Below are 16,228 nucleotides of genomic sequence, written 5' to 3'. Positions count from 1 at the left end.
GTCTGTTGGGGCAAATACATCCCAGCACTGTGTGTAATTAAGTACAAGTGGTAAAGTGGATAGTACGAAAGAAACATATTTAACTTCTCTGATGGGAAGTACTCCACCTTCTTGTCTGCGAGGAGATAATATTGCTTTGCCTAGAATGTTTTACAGTATGGAAATGAATATCTATCTCCATGTACACAAGCAAGTGACACCACAGTAAGAATGTATGCTTTTCTTTAGGGTTTTAGCAATGAAAACATCTGTAATTGAATAAATGCAAGAACCTGTTCAAATGTAAATTCTAGCCACTTAACAGTAAAGTAATTTGTGTTACTTATTACCAGCACCAATAGGGTCTACCCCATCATGTGACCTGCTCTCCCCTTTTGATCTGGCAGAAGTCACATGACCAAATCCAAGGGCAGGTGAACACTGTCCTGCTCTCTTCTATATCAGCGACTGACCGCATCCATCACTGCTCCACTTCAGAATCAGTGTGACAAACTACCCCAGAAGCAAGCATTATTTCTGGCCTCTCGGTGGGCCTGCATATCTGATGACTGGCATTCATTTAGCCCTTTGCAAGATAAGGGAAAACCGCCAGAACAGTTTGTACCTGCGCAGGGTTACAGGTTAAGGCTAGGTCATAGGCAAAGATACAGGTGGAGGAGGAGTGGATTCTAGGAGGTTTTTTGAATAAACAAAGATCGGCTATAAAAGTCCAATAATGCAAACATGTGAAAATTAGTAATTAGAAGCAGAGCATGTGGCTTTTGAAATTCAGAACATTTCAATCAGATGTGAAAATGGTACAGAATCCCACTTAAACTCTTTGAATCTAAAATTTATCTGGATTAATTTGCAACCTTAGCACATCATCTGATCTTTTCAGAAAAAAAAACACAAATAAAAAATGTGTTATACCAGCAATCACCACTCAGAAAACTCCTAAATATGAGCAAGCAAAACTGCAAAATACACTAAAACACTTATCTTATTTCAATGAAAGAATATGAGAAGAGTAGACAGTACAGCATGGTCATTTGTATCTCATTGCACGCATGATTGATTCTGTGTACAATAATAGACACATGTATTAAGAAAAAAAACTTAGATAATTTTATTTTCTCATAAATAACACTGAACAAGCATTGTACAGTGATAAATATCATTATTTATACACTGTAAAATTATCTGTATTACAAAATACAGTATAAGAGTAATGCACTTGATACAGATGGGAAGTATAGCATTTCATAGCACCAAACATGACCCATTTAGCGACTTTGCCCCAAATCCAGGTCTGTGTGGGTGGCTATGAAATATACTTCCCTCAGGAATCTGTTGTTGCATAACTAGATCTAAAGTTTTAAGTAGAGCCCACCTCGGAAGAACCGGAGCCTGTGCCTGCACTGTAGTCACTGTACAGTCTGCAAAGTCATGGATACGAGGCTGAAATATGGGAACTATCCATGATGGTGGCCAATCAAGTTTCATGAGTTTGGTTTTTGCATTAAACATGGCGTAACTTCCAGTTCTTCCAAACAGGACAGCTTCACAAATGGCACTTTGTTTAGAGAGTGTTCATGTTATACATCTTAATTCCTACTTCATAATCAAGCTTATGTATCTATAGTACGACATTTACTATCATAAAAACTACATTTGATATTCTTAAGTTCAAATACCCTCTCACAAAGTTAATCTGAGGAGCTGTACTGCTCACATAAATTGGTGCGTCTCATGACATCGTCTCACTTTTGTAGGCAGCACAAAAATGTGTCAGAGGCAGCGGGAGGTAAAAGGCAGACCATAACACAAACCTGGGAATGTACACACTACACCATACAGTGGAATATGGATCAAGACTTTTGTTCACTCAAGTAAAATAATACATCTTTACAAAATTGAGCCAAAGTCACCATGTGCTCTACAATGTAACTAGGCTAACGATCATCTCATATATTTTGCTTTCATTCATTATTGCTTATCAGAAAAGATGGAGCCTTTCAACCAGCAAGCAGTGAACAAAACTATTTAGCATAAACAGCATTACAATTTTAAGGGACTGACATGGTATGGAATGTGTTGTGATGTAAATATTACAAAAATTAAATCAACACAAGCCTAAAAACCTGGCTTTTGTGAACCAACAGAGGGAGGAGGAGTGTGGAGAGCCCTTATAATCTCCCAGTCAGGAGCAGCGTCACAATTATACACATACAAAATAAAAACATTCATTCGTAGTGTCCATGTGGTGTTTGATTGTCAGCTTCAGACACATCGGTTCAACTATAGATCAAACATGATCCAACTGAACTAACAGTTGTAGTTTGTAGTGGTGGACTGTGCAAAACAACTACAGTGGCCCTGGTGTAGTAGTACATGAATCGTAAAAATAAAAGTCACATGTCCCTTACCTCTGAAAATAGCATAAAAATAACTGCCTCCTATGCAGCATAGCTTTATACACTAAAATTAATGTTTGGGTTAGTAATCTCCCATTAGTTTGGTTTCAGCACTAAAATATATATGACATTCAATTTCATCATTCTTCCATGTATTGCACAGAATTTCTAAACAAAGAGTCAATCAAGAGTCATCAATGTACTAATACTAAATAATTTTATCGTAAAAAATAAAACGTCAGAGGACATCTCGTCTCAGCTGTGTTTGAGCTGAGTGTGTGAATAAATGTTTGTGGACATGTGGCGAGCGGCTGTGGAGCTGACTTGGACTTTTTTTTCCTGAACGGTCCAGAGTTTCCCGCTGTGAATCTGCTCCGATCTCCAGCTGCTCTTATCAAAACTGCACCAGAGCTAAAACCATCTCCAGGACGGCGGCTCCACTCAGCACAAACCACAGGAGCGCAGGGAGGAGGCTGCTGCTGCTAACTACAGCCTTTCTCTGTCTCAAAGCAAACAGTCTACAGTCCCATGTTTAAATAAACTAAAATAATAAGAGTACCATTACTGTATGTTCAATTCACAATAGTAAAATAGAGTACACAAAGAGTGAAATATTTAGTTGTGATGGTTATATAACACTTAAGCCTGTCACAATAACTACTATATAAATTTATTGTTCAATGTGTGGTCCAAACAAAAACATCTTTTGAGCTCAGCATTTATTATATGTACATTTCTTTGCACTTTGAGCTTTGTCATTTACACCAACTATTCAAGTGTTTCATTGTGCTGTTTATTTATTTGTTATTGTGGCAGGCCTAACCATATTTGTGGTTTGTGGTTCAATTCCCACACAGCGTAGGGCTGTGTGGTTTTGATACTGAACAAGATACTTCATTACAGAACTCCAGTTAATTTATGAAGGAATTCACTTTTTGTATTGACTAAAACAGAAGCCAAAAGAGTGCATTGTGTGTATACTAGTACTGATCATTTTGTTGCGATGTACAGCACTCCGTTCAGTAAAATGCTTGAAATAAGTCACTCTGAGTGTACTAAATCAATTTTAACTAAGACTGTAGCTACAGTAAAAATGACTGTGTAAAAATGTAAATGCCCTTATTAATGGTAAGATCAGTGATAACAGACCAATGGCAGGAAAGGTGCATAGGTTAGCATATCTTTGACACTATAATGTACAGCTGTGGTTTGTAAGCTCCAGATTGCACATTCAGAGTTAAATAAAGCCAGAAGTCAATGTTGACCTCTATTTAAATGACTTGTGTTTTTGACATCTCCTGTAACAGTAGTGTGCAATATGTACCTAGCAAATTCGAAATAATCCTAAACACTGCAAGTAGCCATAAGCAAGTCTGTGGACCTCAAACAGGCTAAAGTGGCAGAAGTGGAGGACAGAATTTGCTGCTGACAACTGAGTAAAGCTATCCCATGGTTCTCATAGCGGAGGACAGCTGGTTTGGAGTAGTCATTGATACTGGGGTCTTTTTCACACCACATTAATGCAGTTCCCTGTCCCGCCAGCGTGGGGCCTCTTGCTGCAGTAGCTGAAGCCACTGTGATTGGACGAGGAGCCGTTCATATGGGACGACTTAAGTTCCATCTGACAGGCGGCGATGGCAGCGTTCAGCTCCACCTGAGCCCGGTGCACCACGTAGAACATCAGGCCAATACTTATGACGATCTGAAACCCAAACAAGGACGAACTGTGTGAATCACAGTATATCAAACTATGTTAAGGAATCCAAGTGTTAAGCCAGCTGTATCATATCCTCATTAGGACTGCACAATATATCGCCATTAGCAAATTAAATAATACTGCCCTCTGTAAAAAACAAAATTACTTGTCTCTTTATAGAAAAATCTTGTATTTCATGTTCTAAATTTCATGGTATTCTTGTTTCTAGTTATTCATGTTTCTAGTATCAGGGTACAGGTCTGCAGCTAATCTTCAGTCAGTAAAACCATGTGCACCAGCAAGAGCAAATAATGAAAGAAAATTTAGAACATTACATAGATATAATCTCCACTGATTTAATTAAAACAACACAGTGTACCTTTGTTTCAGAATAGAGTCATATATCAAATGTGTTGAGCTGTGCTGAGTAAGGGGGTTTTACCAAGAACTGTAATGTCAGAAGTATCTTGTTAGCTGAGAAGTAAGAACCTTTGGTGTATAGGAAACTATTTCATTTGCTATAAACATTCATGAAATCAAACCACACTTTAAACAAAACTTGCTCTTTTTACAGCAAAAATCAAGCAATTATACCTCCAATTTAGCTAAATATAATTTGGTTTTATTGACTACATCCTTCTTTGTTTAACCTTTATGCACTAGATAAATGCATCCATTTGTCACTTAAATGAGTATCCTGTCTTTATGAGCAGTAATGGTACAAGTGGTTTTCCCACCTGCAGAGTGAAAAACCTGTGTGTGATTGAGGCCAGTTGTCAAAGTGAACAAGGGCAGTGGGCATTCAAACATCCACTAATCTTCAGCTGACCCTCGAACCGTAAAACCCCTAAAGCTGTCCAATATTTCAGGCCGCTGATGTTCTCGCACTTGACAGGATTAAATAAAGCAGAACAGGTGTTAGAGAGGAGGCTTACAGTCACCCAAGGGTGGGCCAGGCAGTGCTGTGGGCAAAATCACATATGTAGCAGCATAAGGGTATAATGCTATAAGAGGGCCTTACATAAGAGTGAGTCTCCACATATACAGTGTACAAGCAGGTCAAACATGACAACACCTTTGTTGACTCTGTGGTAAAAGAATGTGTCTGCAAACAGCTATGTAGACACTTGACTGCAAATAGGATGTGCTAAACTCAACGATCAGGTTTGTCTAGCACAGGTATCGACAAGCATTAACACCCAAAGAGCCAGTTTCTACAGAAAAGAGACCAATGGGAGCCGCAAATACATTTTGACATCTAAAATGGAGATAACACTGTACATATTGTATACACTATGTCACTAACTAAAGAAAAATAAATATTTGCAAAATATCTGGATAAATATTTATTTTACCTGGTTCATGGGACTTCTGCCCCTGAACGTCTGTACACAGCGTCTGCAAATCAGGGCTGTAGAAAGTCACTTTCATCTTTACGCAGGACTGTAAGCCGTCATCTGTGAGACGTGAGTGCCGTTTTTAACATAGATCATAGTGGAGAATAGCTGCTTACATATTTATCTGACTTTCTGCACAATTTCGCACTTGTTTTTAAAGCCCGCAAATAAGTGTCCTGAAATCATAATGAATGACTCTTTCATATATTCTCCATCTGTGAACGGCTTGCCATGCCTGACTATTTCCTGAACGGCCACAAAACTTGCATATGTAGTTGAATTTGCACACTTCATCCACTTCTTGAATAGATTTTTCCTCAGATCAGCCTTCCACATCAGTTCCGAAACAGCTTGTTTTTCTCTTCTCCCTACGGATATTTTTCAACAAAGCTGTGTGTTTATTTTATTTTTGCAGTAAGTGCACAGTGTTTGGGCAGGTACACCGGCTTCCGCGAGTGTGACGCTTGTTTTGAGCAATTAAAAATAATAATATAATTTTCTGTTACTATTTCAAGATCACAATAATCTTCCAATTTAGAACTACAATTAAAAAAAAGAACTAGCACAAATAAAATACACTTCAATTAAATACTTATAATTTATTTTGGGTGAAAAGAGCCGCAGGTTGCCAACTCCTGGTCTAGCAAGTACAGATGGCGTGGCCCTGTATGTTGGCTCACCTTAGGCTCGTAAATAGAACCAAAACACAGACTTTTAAGAAGTCATTTAACTCAACACAATAAAACAGTTGTGTTGAGTGTTTGTGTTTGCTGAGGATTGGCTATAGACCCAAGCTGATCAATGGCAATTAGAAATGACTGAATCTTTATCAAATGGCCCATATTACATAGTTTTCTGATCTATGTTCTAATGTTGTTTCCTCATCAAAAACATACCTGGAGTTTTGTTTTGTTTCAGTCACACATGTTTAAACACCTGTATATTTAGGTTAGAGTTTTTTTCTCTCAAACAGAAAAAAACACTCTGTTCCACCTTGTGATGTCATGTGGTAGTACAGTAAGTGCTTCACTGTGTTTTAAATGCCATACACATTCACTAGAATCATTTGGATAATTTCAGCTCTGGAATTTCCAATCTCTACTGAATAAAAGGTAAAGGGTAGCTGTTAACTTGAAAACTATTAGGTACTACTAGGTAAAACAGACCAATTTAGAGATACAGACACTGCAGCTTTAGAGATATAGACACACTAATAATAAAGGATTACTTAAACATGTGTGAAACAAAACACAAATCCAGGTAGGTTTTGGAGGAGGCAACAGCATTATGACATGGCTGAAAACTCTAGGGGGTCAATATAATCCCTTTAACACATAACTGATTGCACAGGAATCTATGGTCTACTCTACTAACCTGTAAGCTGAACACAAAGTACCCGCTGATGCTCTGCTCGGCGATGACGTCTTCCATGGTGCGGAGCGTCGTGCCCAGATAAGAGTTCAGGAGCTGAGTGGGCAACAGACCCACAGAGGAGGCCACCAGGTAGTTTGGCAAGGACACGTCTGTGATCTGGAAAACACACACACACAAGACATAACCAGGTGGGCTGTTTTTAAAGTGATCATTCTCTTTTTTACAAATATATACAGTATAATAGATTTTACTTAAAAAAAAAAAAAATCATGTGAATATGTACACCATGAAGAACATATCCTTTACAGAGGAACTGGATATGCCAACAGGTGAATTAAAGTCTTTATAAATTGATTAAAAGGATTAATAACAGTCCAATTTTGTTTTGGGATATAAATCAGATCATATATTTGGTAATTTTAACGTATCATAGCATGACATCAATTAAAACACAATGTAACCAAGTTCAGGTAGAAAGACTCTCATTCTCAATCTATTTTTCACTATACTCCTGGTGAACTTTTCCATCTACAAATCTATTGCACAAACAGCCACATCCTTAAATTGTCCAATAAAAAGAGGCAGGAAGATATCACTTCTGGGTGTACAGATTTGACAACAGAGATCCAAATCCCAGCTGGTGTCATCATCTTGCAGCGTGACATGATTCTCTGGAGTTTAATTTCATACCTCAGTTGTATAACCCTAAAAATAAACAAGTGTGTGTCTGTGTGTGTGTGCGTGTGTGATCGTCTGAGCCGATACGCATGTGGTGGTGCCAGCTGTGTGTGTGTGACCTTGTACTGTGGACTTTGTGGCTGATAAAGAGAACCAAAGACACAAACAGTGCCAAAATGTCACTGGAGTGTTTAAACAGGGAACAAGCCTCACTGTTGAATGAACAATAGGGCCAACTGCTTTACAATTGACTATATTTACCTATTCCATTAGTTAATCTGGTTTGTTGAGTTGTGTATGGGTAATTGGGCATTTATAAAAGGTCAGATAGCCTTGTTAAATGATGATCATGGAGCCTAAATGTAAACTGCTTTTTTTAAAGTCATTGGTAAACTCGTCATGATAACACTGTTTTATTTAGTTTTTATTTGGCTTATGTCTGAAATATAGGCCAATCCTACTGAAAATGTACTACAACACTGAAACTACTTGACAGTGGCTATGTTCACATGCGCATCAAAATTTGATTATTGATTTCTGGAGGCTAAACATGACTTAAATGACGTGCAAACTCTTAAAATCTCAAAAATACAACTACAAAATCTGATTGCAATCTGAAACAAAGGGCCCATGTTATGTCATTTTCTGGTTTATATTATGATGTTGTTTCCTCATCAAAATATACCTACAGTTGTGTTTTATTTCATTCACACATGTTTAAGACAAACCCTGCATACTTAAGCGAAGTTCTTTCAAGCAGAAAACACTCCTTGTGATGTCACATGGTAATACAGGAAGTGCTCCACTGTTTTTTTAATCATTTGGATAATTTCAGCTCTGGAGCTGCCAATCTCAACTGAACAAAAGTAAAAAGTAGCCATTAACTTGAAATCTACCACTACATGACATCACAAGGTGGAACAGAGCATATTGAGCTTTGGAAATGTAGTCAGACTAATAATAAAGGATTACTGAAATATGTGTGAATGAAACACAACACAACTCCATGTACGTTTTTGATGAGGTAACATCATTTTAACATGGTTTAAAACTCACAAGAGTCAAGTTTGAATAATATAGGACCTTTAAAAGCATGATAATCTTAATAAACACTTTTCCAAATGTACCATATCATAAAAATGTGAACTGTAATCCAAAAGAAAATGCAGAAATAAATACTTTAGTAGTTGTTATTCAACCACCACCACTAGAGCAACTCTTTAATGCTAGAGTCATTCAAAATATACCATTTATTTTTACATATACACAAAAGACATAACACAAAAAGCTAAGCCCTATTTGTATGTATTTACAACTGATTCTTAAATAAGGCACCCATCTTTCAAACTGCTTCTAATTAAATTCATCATAGTAATAACATCTTATCCTGTAGAGTGCTGTTTGTGCACCTGTGTCAATAACATAGAGATAAAATGTTTATCTCTGCCACGTGCCCTTGTAAAAGTACACACTGTAGAACCAGCAGACACCATCATCCAGGACTTAAGCTGCACATGTTTTATGAAGTCCCTCCCGCTTATGCAGCTGTCTCCTATAAGCGCAAGTATTTTTATAACCATGCAGAGTTCTCCCTAAACCTCCTACTACTTGATTTTGCTATACTGTCTCAAAGCAAGTCCAAATGTCCTGATGTATGTGGAGAAGTAACAATGCATTCTGGCCCCATATGTCTTACGTCTAGTGAATTTCTGGGATAGTTTTCTCCCCAGATTTGCAGGGAGGGACCTTCAAAGTGAGGGGTGTGCAAATTAAATATCTTGGCCACCAGTTAAGAGTGCTATAAATCAGGTTGTGGATTTGCCAAGTGCTTGATCAGCTCATTATGATGGCACTCTGGGTGAAAGTACAGGAAAGGCCTAGCGAGATGGTTGATGGTATATGGCTGTAATAAAATATACGTAGGACTATTTTTCCTGAGCTGTCCTATTGTTTTGCTAACTGCTGCAGTCCCAGAGTCGTTTTAGGTTACCCGATATACGCCGTCTACAGCAGAAAGTAGCAGGGGGCACACGGTGAAATGTAGCCAGGGAAAGTGGCTAGCAAGGGCACAGCCGACATCACACAAGTCCACAGTGAAACACTTCTCAACTACATTAAGATCAAGTTCAGGCTGCACAGCCTGTTTCAAATGTATTGTTATTGCGGCATCAACAAATGCACCGGCTATACAGGGGGAAACCCTGTGTAGCAAATTAATGGCTGTCTCCCATTTATGCAACCAAGACCCTGAAGGTTATAGTTTAGCAATACATGAATAATACAAATGGAATTAGTGAAATATCCAAGCTGTTAGGTCTGATGATTATTTTTATGTATATTTATTATTTAATAAAGATACATATTATTTATTTAAATAAATACTTCATTCTGAAGTCTTATCAATCGGGTTTCAGAAAAAAACTACAGAGTACTGTCACTGCAACCACAAACGTTTTAAATGACCTTGCTGACAAATAAGATTGTGTAGCTCTGTTTATTGATTTAACTAAAGCTTTTGATTCAGTAGATCATAAACTCCTCTTGAAGCGCCTGAAACATATTGGATTTGACAATCCTACATGTAATTGGTTCCAAAATTATATTTTAAACAGAAGCCCAGGCAGTAGTAGCTGATGGGTTTAAATAATTATTTTTAGTTTAAACAAAGGAGTGCAACAAGGCTCAATTTATGTTTCAGGCCCCTGTTCCTTTTTAAGGAAGGATTCTCTTTCCTAACAAAAATAGCTTCTTTAACTTCTCTCTAAAACCATTTCTTTTCTCTGATTAAGATCTGAACTTCACTCTCTTCAAAGGAGTGCTTAGTGGCTTTGAGATGGAGATGTACAGCAGACTGGGGTCCAGAGGAGCTCTCACGCCGGTGTTGGTACATTGTCTTATGGAGTAGCGGTTTAGTTTCTCCAATGTAACGCTCACTGCACTCTTCACACACTGAATGGAGTAGACTACATTGCTTTGTTTATGGCTCAGGGTTTTGTCTTACAGTGTTTATGGGTTTGACTCCAGGTAGAAGTCTTCAGGAAGCCCACACACACTGACCAATACCTGCTGTTTGAGTTTGTGCTGCAGTGGATGGTGTGAATCAGAGTTTCCGCACTCTACAATCACAGAGCTCAACCTCAACATCTTCACTTTTACAACGATTCGTCCAGGTGACAGATTTAAACTTCGTCTTTTGCTATGGATAAGACCTGGATGACTGAGTGATAGAAACAGACAGAAACTCCCTAAAAATTCTTAAATTATCATTGAATAGAAACAACTAAGTATATGATTTGATGTAATGTGCAAGCTACAATTTTTTATACATTAAATGGTACATCAATTGAAAGAGTCAACATTTAAATAAATATCTTGGGTTTTGGCTTGACAAAAACATATCCTTTAAACTACACATCGTGGAATTATGTAATAGCTTAAAATCAAAATTATAATTTTATTATAGAAAAGAATCATGTATCGAAGAAATTGCTCAAGCCACCTTTCTTTCTCTACTAGAGTATGGAGATGTAATATACATGCAGACTTCAGCCTCTACTTTGAAACCTTTACATCCACTCTTCACTCAGCTCTTTATTTCATAACAGGTGATCAATTTAAAACCCATGACTGTACACTATGAAAACGTAGGCTGACTATTGCTATCTATCAGAAAAGAACAACACTGTATAAAATGTATAAGGGACTACGTGATAGACTACCTGAATATCTCACTCACTTAAAAGGAGTGGTTTTGGTATTGCACTCAATGTTGACAATCAAATCAAACTATTCACTAATATCAACCCTGTTTGGATTCCGAGTATCAAGACAAGTTGTGCTTAGAGTAACACAGAATAATTTGATATAGCAGGCATAATAATAATGGAATCCTTCTTTGTTTTTTAAACTCAGAATTCACATATAAAGCTAATAAAGGGATTTGTATCAAGATAAACCCTGAAATAAAACAATCTAGACAAGCCATTAGCTCATTTTTGGCAGCGCGACCTCCCCAATGAACACTTGTGACATTCACCTTTTCAGCCCCACCACAAAAGGCCAACACTGGAGTTTGTGTGTGCCCAGACAAAGGCCAGTGTAACGCAAGCTCTAATGATGAGCTTTCTTCACCAGATTAAATGACCCAACTGTGAGATCATATTGACTAAATAATAAATGTAAAAAGTCATGTGTGGTATATAAGTGTGACATTTCAATAGAACTAAAGGGAAAAGGACTCAGCACAAAAATGATCTAAAGTCTGAGTCGGCAGTCTGCAGAACAATGCAGAGAAATGTAAGCAAAGATGACAGACTGCCTCATCCAGGAATGCTACACTGGGGATTCTCAGCAAGTCTATAAAGCCAACACAGACACAGTCAATTTATCAAAGTAGACCTATCAGTAATGAATTTACAAGATACACTGCGGATTGAAATATTGAAAATATTGCATTGTGGTTTCATGGTCTACTTTTCAGTCAGTGAAGACTCGTGTGAATTTGGGCAATATGAGAAATAAACAGCAAAAAGGAACTACTCTCATGAATAAACAAAAATAGAAAGCATTTTCGTTTTCATTGATCCTGTTTGCTAAACTGGCTGTTCTCAAGTTGATTAAGCCATTATGTTATCCCATGTTTTTACATAGTAATTTCTCAGCAATAACATGGACAAGCTCAGTCAACACTAACTGATGCAATTAGCTTGGTTTTGTCACTCGCAGACAGTTCGAGGCTAGTCGAACAAGAACATTTCAGCTTTGAAGCTTCAACTGTGCACCAATGACAATTCAAGTCAGTCATGCAGAGGAAAACCATCCCCTAAGATCCAAGTCTGTATCTTACACATGCACAAAGGCTAATAAAGCACATGCATTAGCATACATCTTGTAACTTGTCACTTTTGTGTAGTGTATTTGCTGAGGCAGAGGGTCAAATCTTCTGTCAATTTGCTCTAGTCTTACCCATCTCTTCAAGTAAATCTACATTTCTTTGAGCTCTGTTGACTGTGAGGCACTGACCAGGCTTTTCAAATAACTACCTCACTGCACAAAGGAGAGCAGCAAACAGCAAGGTTTGCATTACAGGCTGATGTGACAAGTTCATACAATACAACTTATTATTAGAAAACAGTCAAAGGCTTTAAAAAGGTGAGCATAAATGTAATGCCTACTTTAATAGTGACTCATTTGTAAATTGATGAAGATAAAATATTTGACACTATTACTGCCAATTGAATCCCTTGTCTCAATTATTTTTTTAATAGCTAAAACTGGTCAAATCTCAAGTTATTTTGAAATGTGGACATGTGACTCAAGCTACACCACAGAATTCAAAAGAAAAGACATTTGGTTTTGGAGCATATAATTACTTATGAAAGACTCTTACGTCATTTTCCTCTTTCTGCCTCAGCCCAGTGCATCAGCTCCCGCTGCTCTCAGCTATAAATGTCTTTCAAGCTTGCACTTTGCCTCAAATGTTTTTGGTACTGTCGATTTTTGGCTGCTACAGTATTTGAAGACTTACAGAAAGTAAAAGAACCTACAGCATCCTGTTTCCTTGTGAACACAAAGGCACATGTGTGTGTTGGTGACCACACATTTTTAACGTGTGACTGTGACTGATGATGGATTTAGTGCCCTGAGTGTAGCCTGCTGCTAAATGAGATGTTGTTTGAGAAGGCCTTCGGCCAAGCTGAATAAAGTCAACTTTGTTCTCAGGCCGTCTTCACTCCGGCAACATTTTCATACCCATAAAGCTTTGCATAACCCTTCATGGAAAGTCCAACTGCCCTCTTTGTACCACACTCAAGCTTAGCAGCTGCACTACTGTCTAGGACTATTTGTTTAGACTCAAACAAGCTTAGCCCTTATTTAACTAACAACACACTGTCAGATTTCCAAGAACAGGCTGATGTTTTGGATTAGTAAAATAATAGTATAACCTCAAAACTAAAATATTTTGCCTTGGACTTTCAATGTCTGATACAACTATATCTAAGGCTATTGTGTATTGTATGAAGCACCTCATGCACAATGGCTTGCATAGCATTTGAGGGTCTAATATTTCATGTCAATATTTTATGAAACTGGCAATGCACATAAACTCTAGTCTTCTCTAAAGTGTAAAGACTTTCATGAAATGACTGGAGTGAGAGGTGCAATCAGAGATCATAAATTATTCATGCATGTATGAAGGTCGAGTGTTTGAGGTTAAGTGTAGAAGCGCAGCTAAAGCACTGTGTCGCCTCTCATTAGATCTCAATGGGAAGTTGTAATCACATTACCTGATAGGCTGCACACCACGATTGGGTTTTTCCATTTGTGTACTTGTGTGTATGAAGGTTGAGGTTAAATTGATAAAATTCAAATAATTACAAACTTTGGACACAGAAATTTAGTTTTAGTGGATTTATGTTTATCCACATTTGTTGATACAAACAGTAATGAGCCAAACACTATCCTGATTAGATACTCACCGAGAAAACTGCATTTTGGAGCCCAAATGGGATGGGAGTAAGTCTTGCTAAGGCCACAACTTTTAATCCACTTCCGCCTTCCACCACTCGAATGACCGCACTGAGCTGTTCACTGTTGCCCACTTTGTTCAGGACCCAGTCCGAGAGAAGCCGTTTACAAACCAGGTGTGCCACAAAGGTCCCTATCAACACACCCACCATCACAAGCCCCATGCCCAGCACAAAGCCGTAGAGGTATCCAGCAGCCACATTAAGGACAATGTAGCCCCATCCACACGGGAATGACACTATGATGAGGCCTACTATGAATAACATGGCTCCTACTAGACTGTCCAGGCTCTCTACCCAGAGCAGCAGGTCCTTGAGGTACTGCCTCACCAAGGCGACAGAGGAGAAGCACACTAGAGTCAGGATACAGGCCAGAAGGGCACTCTTAAAGCAACAAGTGGTGATGCAACACGGGTGTCTAAATTCCGCTGGCGCGGGGGTCCCTGCACTGTCACCGAGGACATCAGAGTCTCCATCAGATTTGCCCAGACCACCGCTCCTCTCGTCAAAGGCGCTGCAGATGAGAATGTCTATTTTGTCACACTCCTCGGTGGCGGTCCTCTGCAGCCAGCGGTTAAATTGGATCTGTGCTTTGCCCGCGGCGTGTTTCAGGAGTTTGGAGAACAGCTGTACAGCTGTGGGCCCTGACATGGACATGCTGGCCCCTCAGGTCTGCGCAAGCTGCCTAACCTTTCATCCACAGAAGCGGCACTGTCTAATACACTGTCTGGTGTCCAGGGAGTTGTCTCGTTTTATAACAAGTACAAGTATGTCTTTCACTATGCAAATGATAATTCTATCTTTGACATTACATTGCTTTGAGTCTCTGAGCATCCTATGTTGGGCAGCACTTAGTAATAGTTTACTTATCTTGTCCCTGCCATAGTACCTATCTTGGATAAACCCGTTGAGTTACACGACAGTTTATGAGTTTACAGCCTACAACTGTGTCCTTTCTACCTGACAAACACGCCATTTCCAGCGAAGACATGTCCAAGACGAGGTGAGGCAGATGATCAGGTCCGACAATGTGCAGTCCCAAAATGCTTAAAAGCAAATTACTGCGAAAATATCAACTTCTTCGACTGATCCATTATCCCTGTCCGTCCTAGTCAAGTCAATCCTCCAGCAAATCACAAATCACAGCACTGTTGACTACTCACTCCCGTCGGTAGCTAACTAGCCCGCTGCGTGGATAAAGTCCACGGATGCATTTCTCAGAACATCCCGAACAACACGGCCCTCGGCACAGCTTCCTTCGCAGACAGAGCCGGTAGGACTGTATGGCACTAGAATAAACGTGCTGTCAGCTCCGTATCTCTCCACCCGCGGCTGTGGTTTAGTATTTGCTCCCAGTGTGCACGGTGCCGTTATTGTCGCTGTTACACCTATTCATTCCGTCTACTGTTTGTGTCCCAGAATGCCAAGTAACCTCAGGGCACGTGACAGGCTCGAGACGATCCCAGCCAATCACGGCCCGGGATTTGTTCTCGCGTAATTTGGGACAGCATCGAAAATAAATAATAAATACAAAAATAACAGATTGCATAATATTTTTTGTTTTATATTCATTGATTTAGCATAATATAGCATAATCACGACTACAGGTTTTATTGGGATTGTTGAGTTGTAGTTTTTTTGTTTTTTGTTTTTTTGCGCTGATCCACCATGGGCAAATACTTAAAGTAGGCTATTCTTTTAAATAGCCTACATTTTTTCACGGTTCAGTTCCAGCAGAATTCACAAGCACCACAAGAAGCTATAGGGCTATATTATAGTATTGAAATGTAATTTTATGCAGTTGCTGGTATTTCCACCAGATGGCGCCTTCATACAATGTCATGACCATGTATCACGTGCAACTTTCTGCAACAAGTCTTCAGGCACTTTTAATTTCATACAAAGGTTTAAAATGTTTGGGGAACTGGGAGGTTTTAAGTTTAAGCTGGGTTTCAGATTTAAAAAAATATATATATATATATATATATATCATGAGGTAAACTTACAGCTGCAGCAACTTTATATTCACTCTTCAAATATAGAATAATCGCTTCCAACTTAATAATACAAGTCGATATGATGAGAAAGTAACAAACTGCATTGCATCTGTATGTAATTGTATTTTTATTTATTTTTAAAGCACTTTTGTATTGTGCAGAA

General features: G+C 38.6%; 1 protein-coding gene across 1 annotated transcript; it reads right to left on the bottom strand.

Moving 5' to 3' along the window:
- Nucleotides 1–1,084: 1,084 nt before the first annotated feature.
- On the bottom strand, nt 1,085–15,494 carry tmem64 (transmembrane protein 64). The gene is made up of 3 exons (XM_033975001.2): nt 14,021–15,494; nt 6,864–7,019; nt 1,085–4,098 (listed from the first exon to the last, which is right to left on the bottom strand). Exons 1-3 carry the CDS (start codon nt 14,723–14,725, stop codon nt 3,904–3,906), a joined length of 1,056 nt encoding a protein of 351 aa, XP_033830892.1. The 5' UTR covers nt 14,726–15,494; the 3' UTR covers nt 1,085–3,903.
- Between the last annotated feature and the right edge of the window lie 734 nt (nt 15,495–16,228).

This window comes from Periophthalmus magnuspinnatus, chromosome 11 (assembly GCF_009829125.3).
Source record: "Periophthalmus magnuspinnatus isolate fPerMag1 chromosome 11, fPerMag1.2.pri, whole genome shotgun sequence".
Classification (NCBI taxonomy): Eukaryota; Metazoa; Chordata; class Actinopteri; order Gobiiformes; family Gobiidae; genus Periophthalmus; species Periophthalmus magnuspinnatus.
This window is presented reverse-complemented; position numbering and strand designations above follow the sequence as displayed.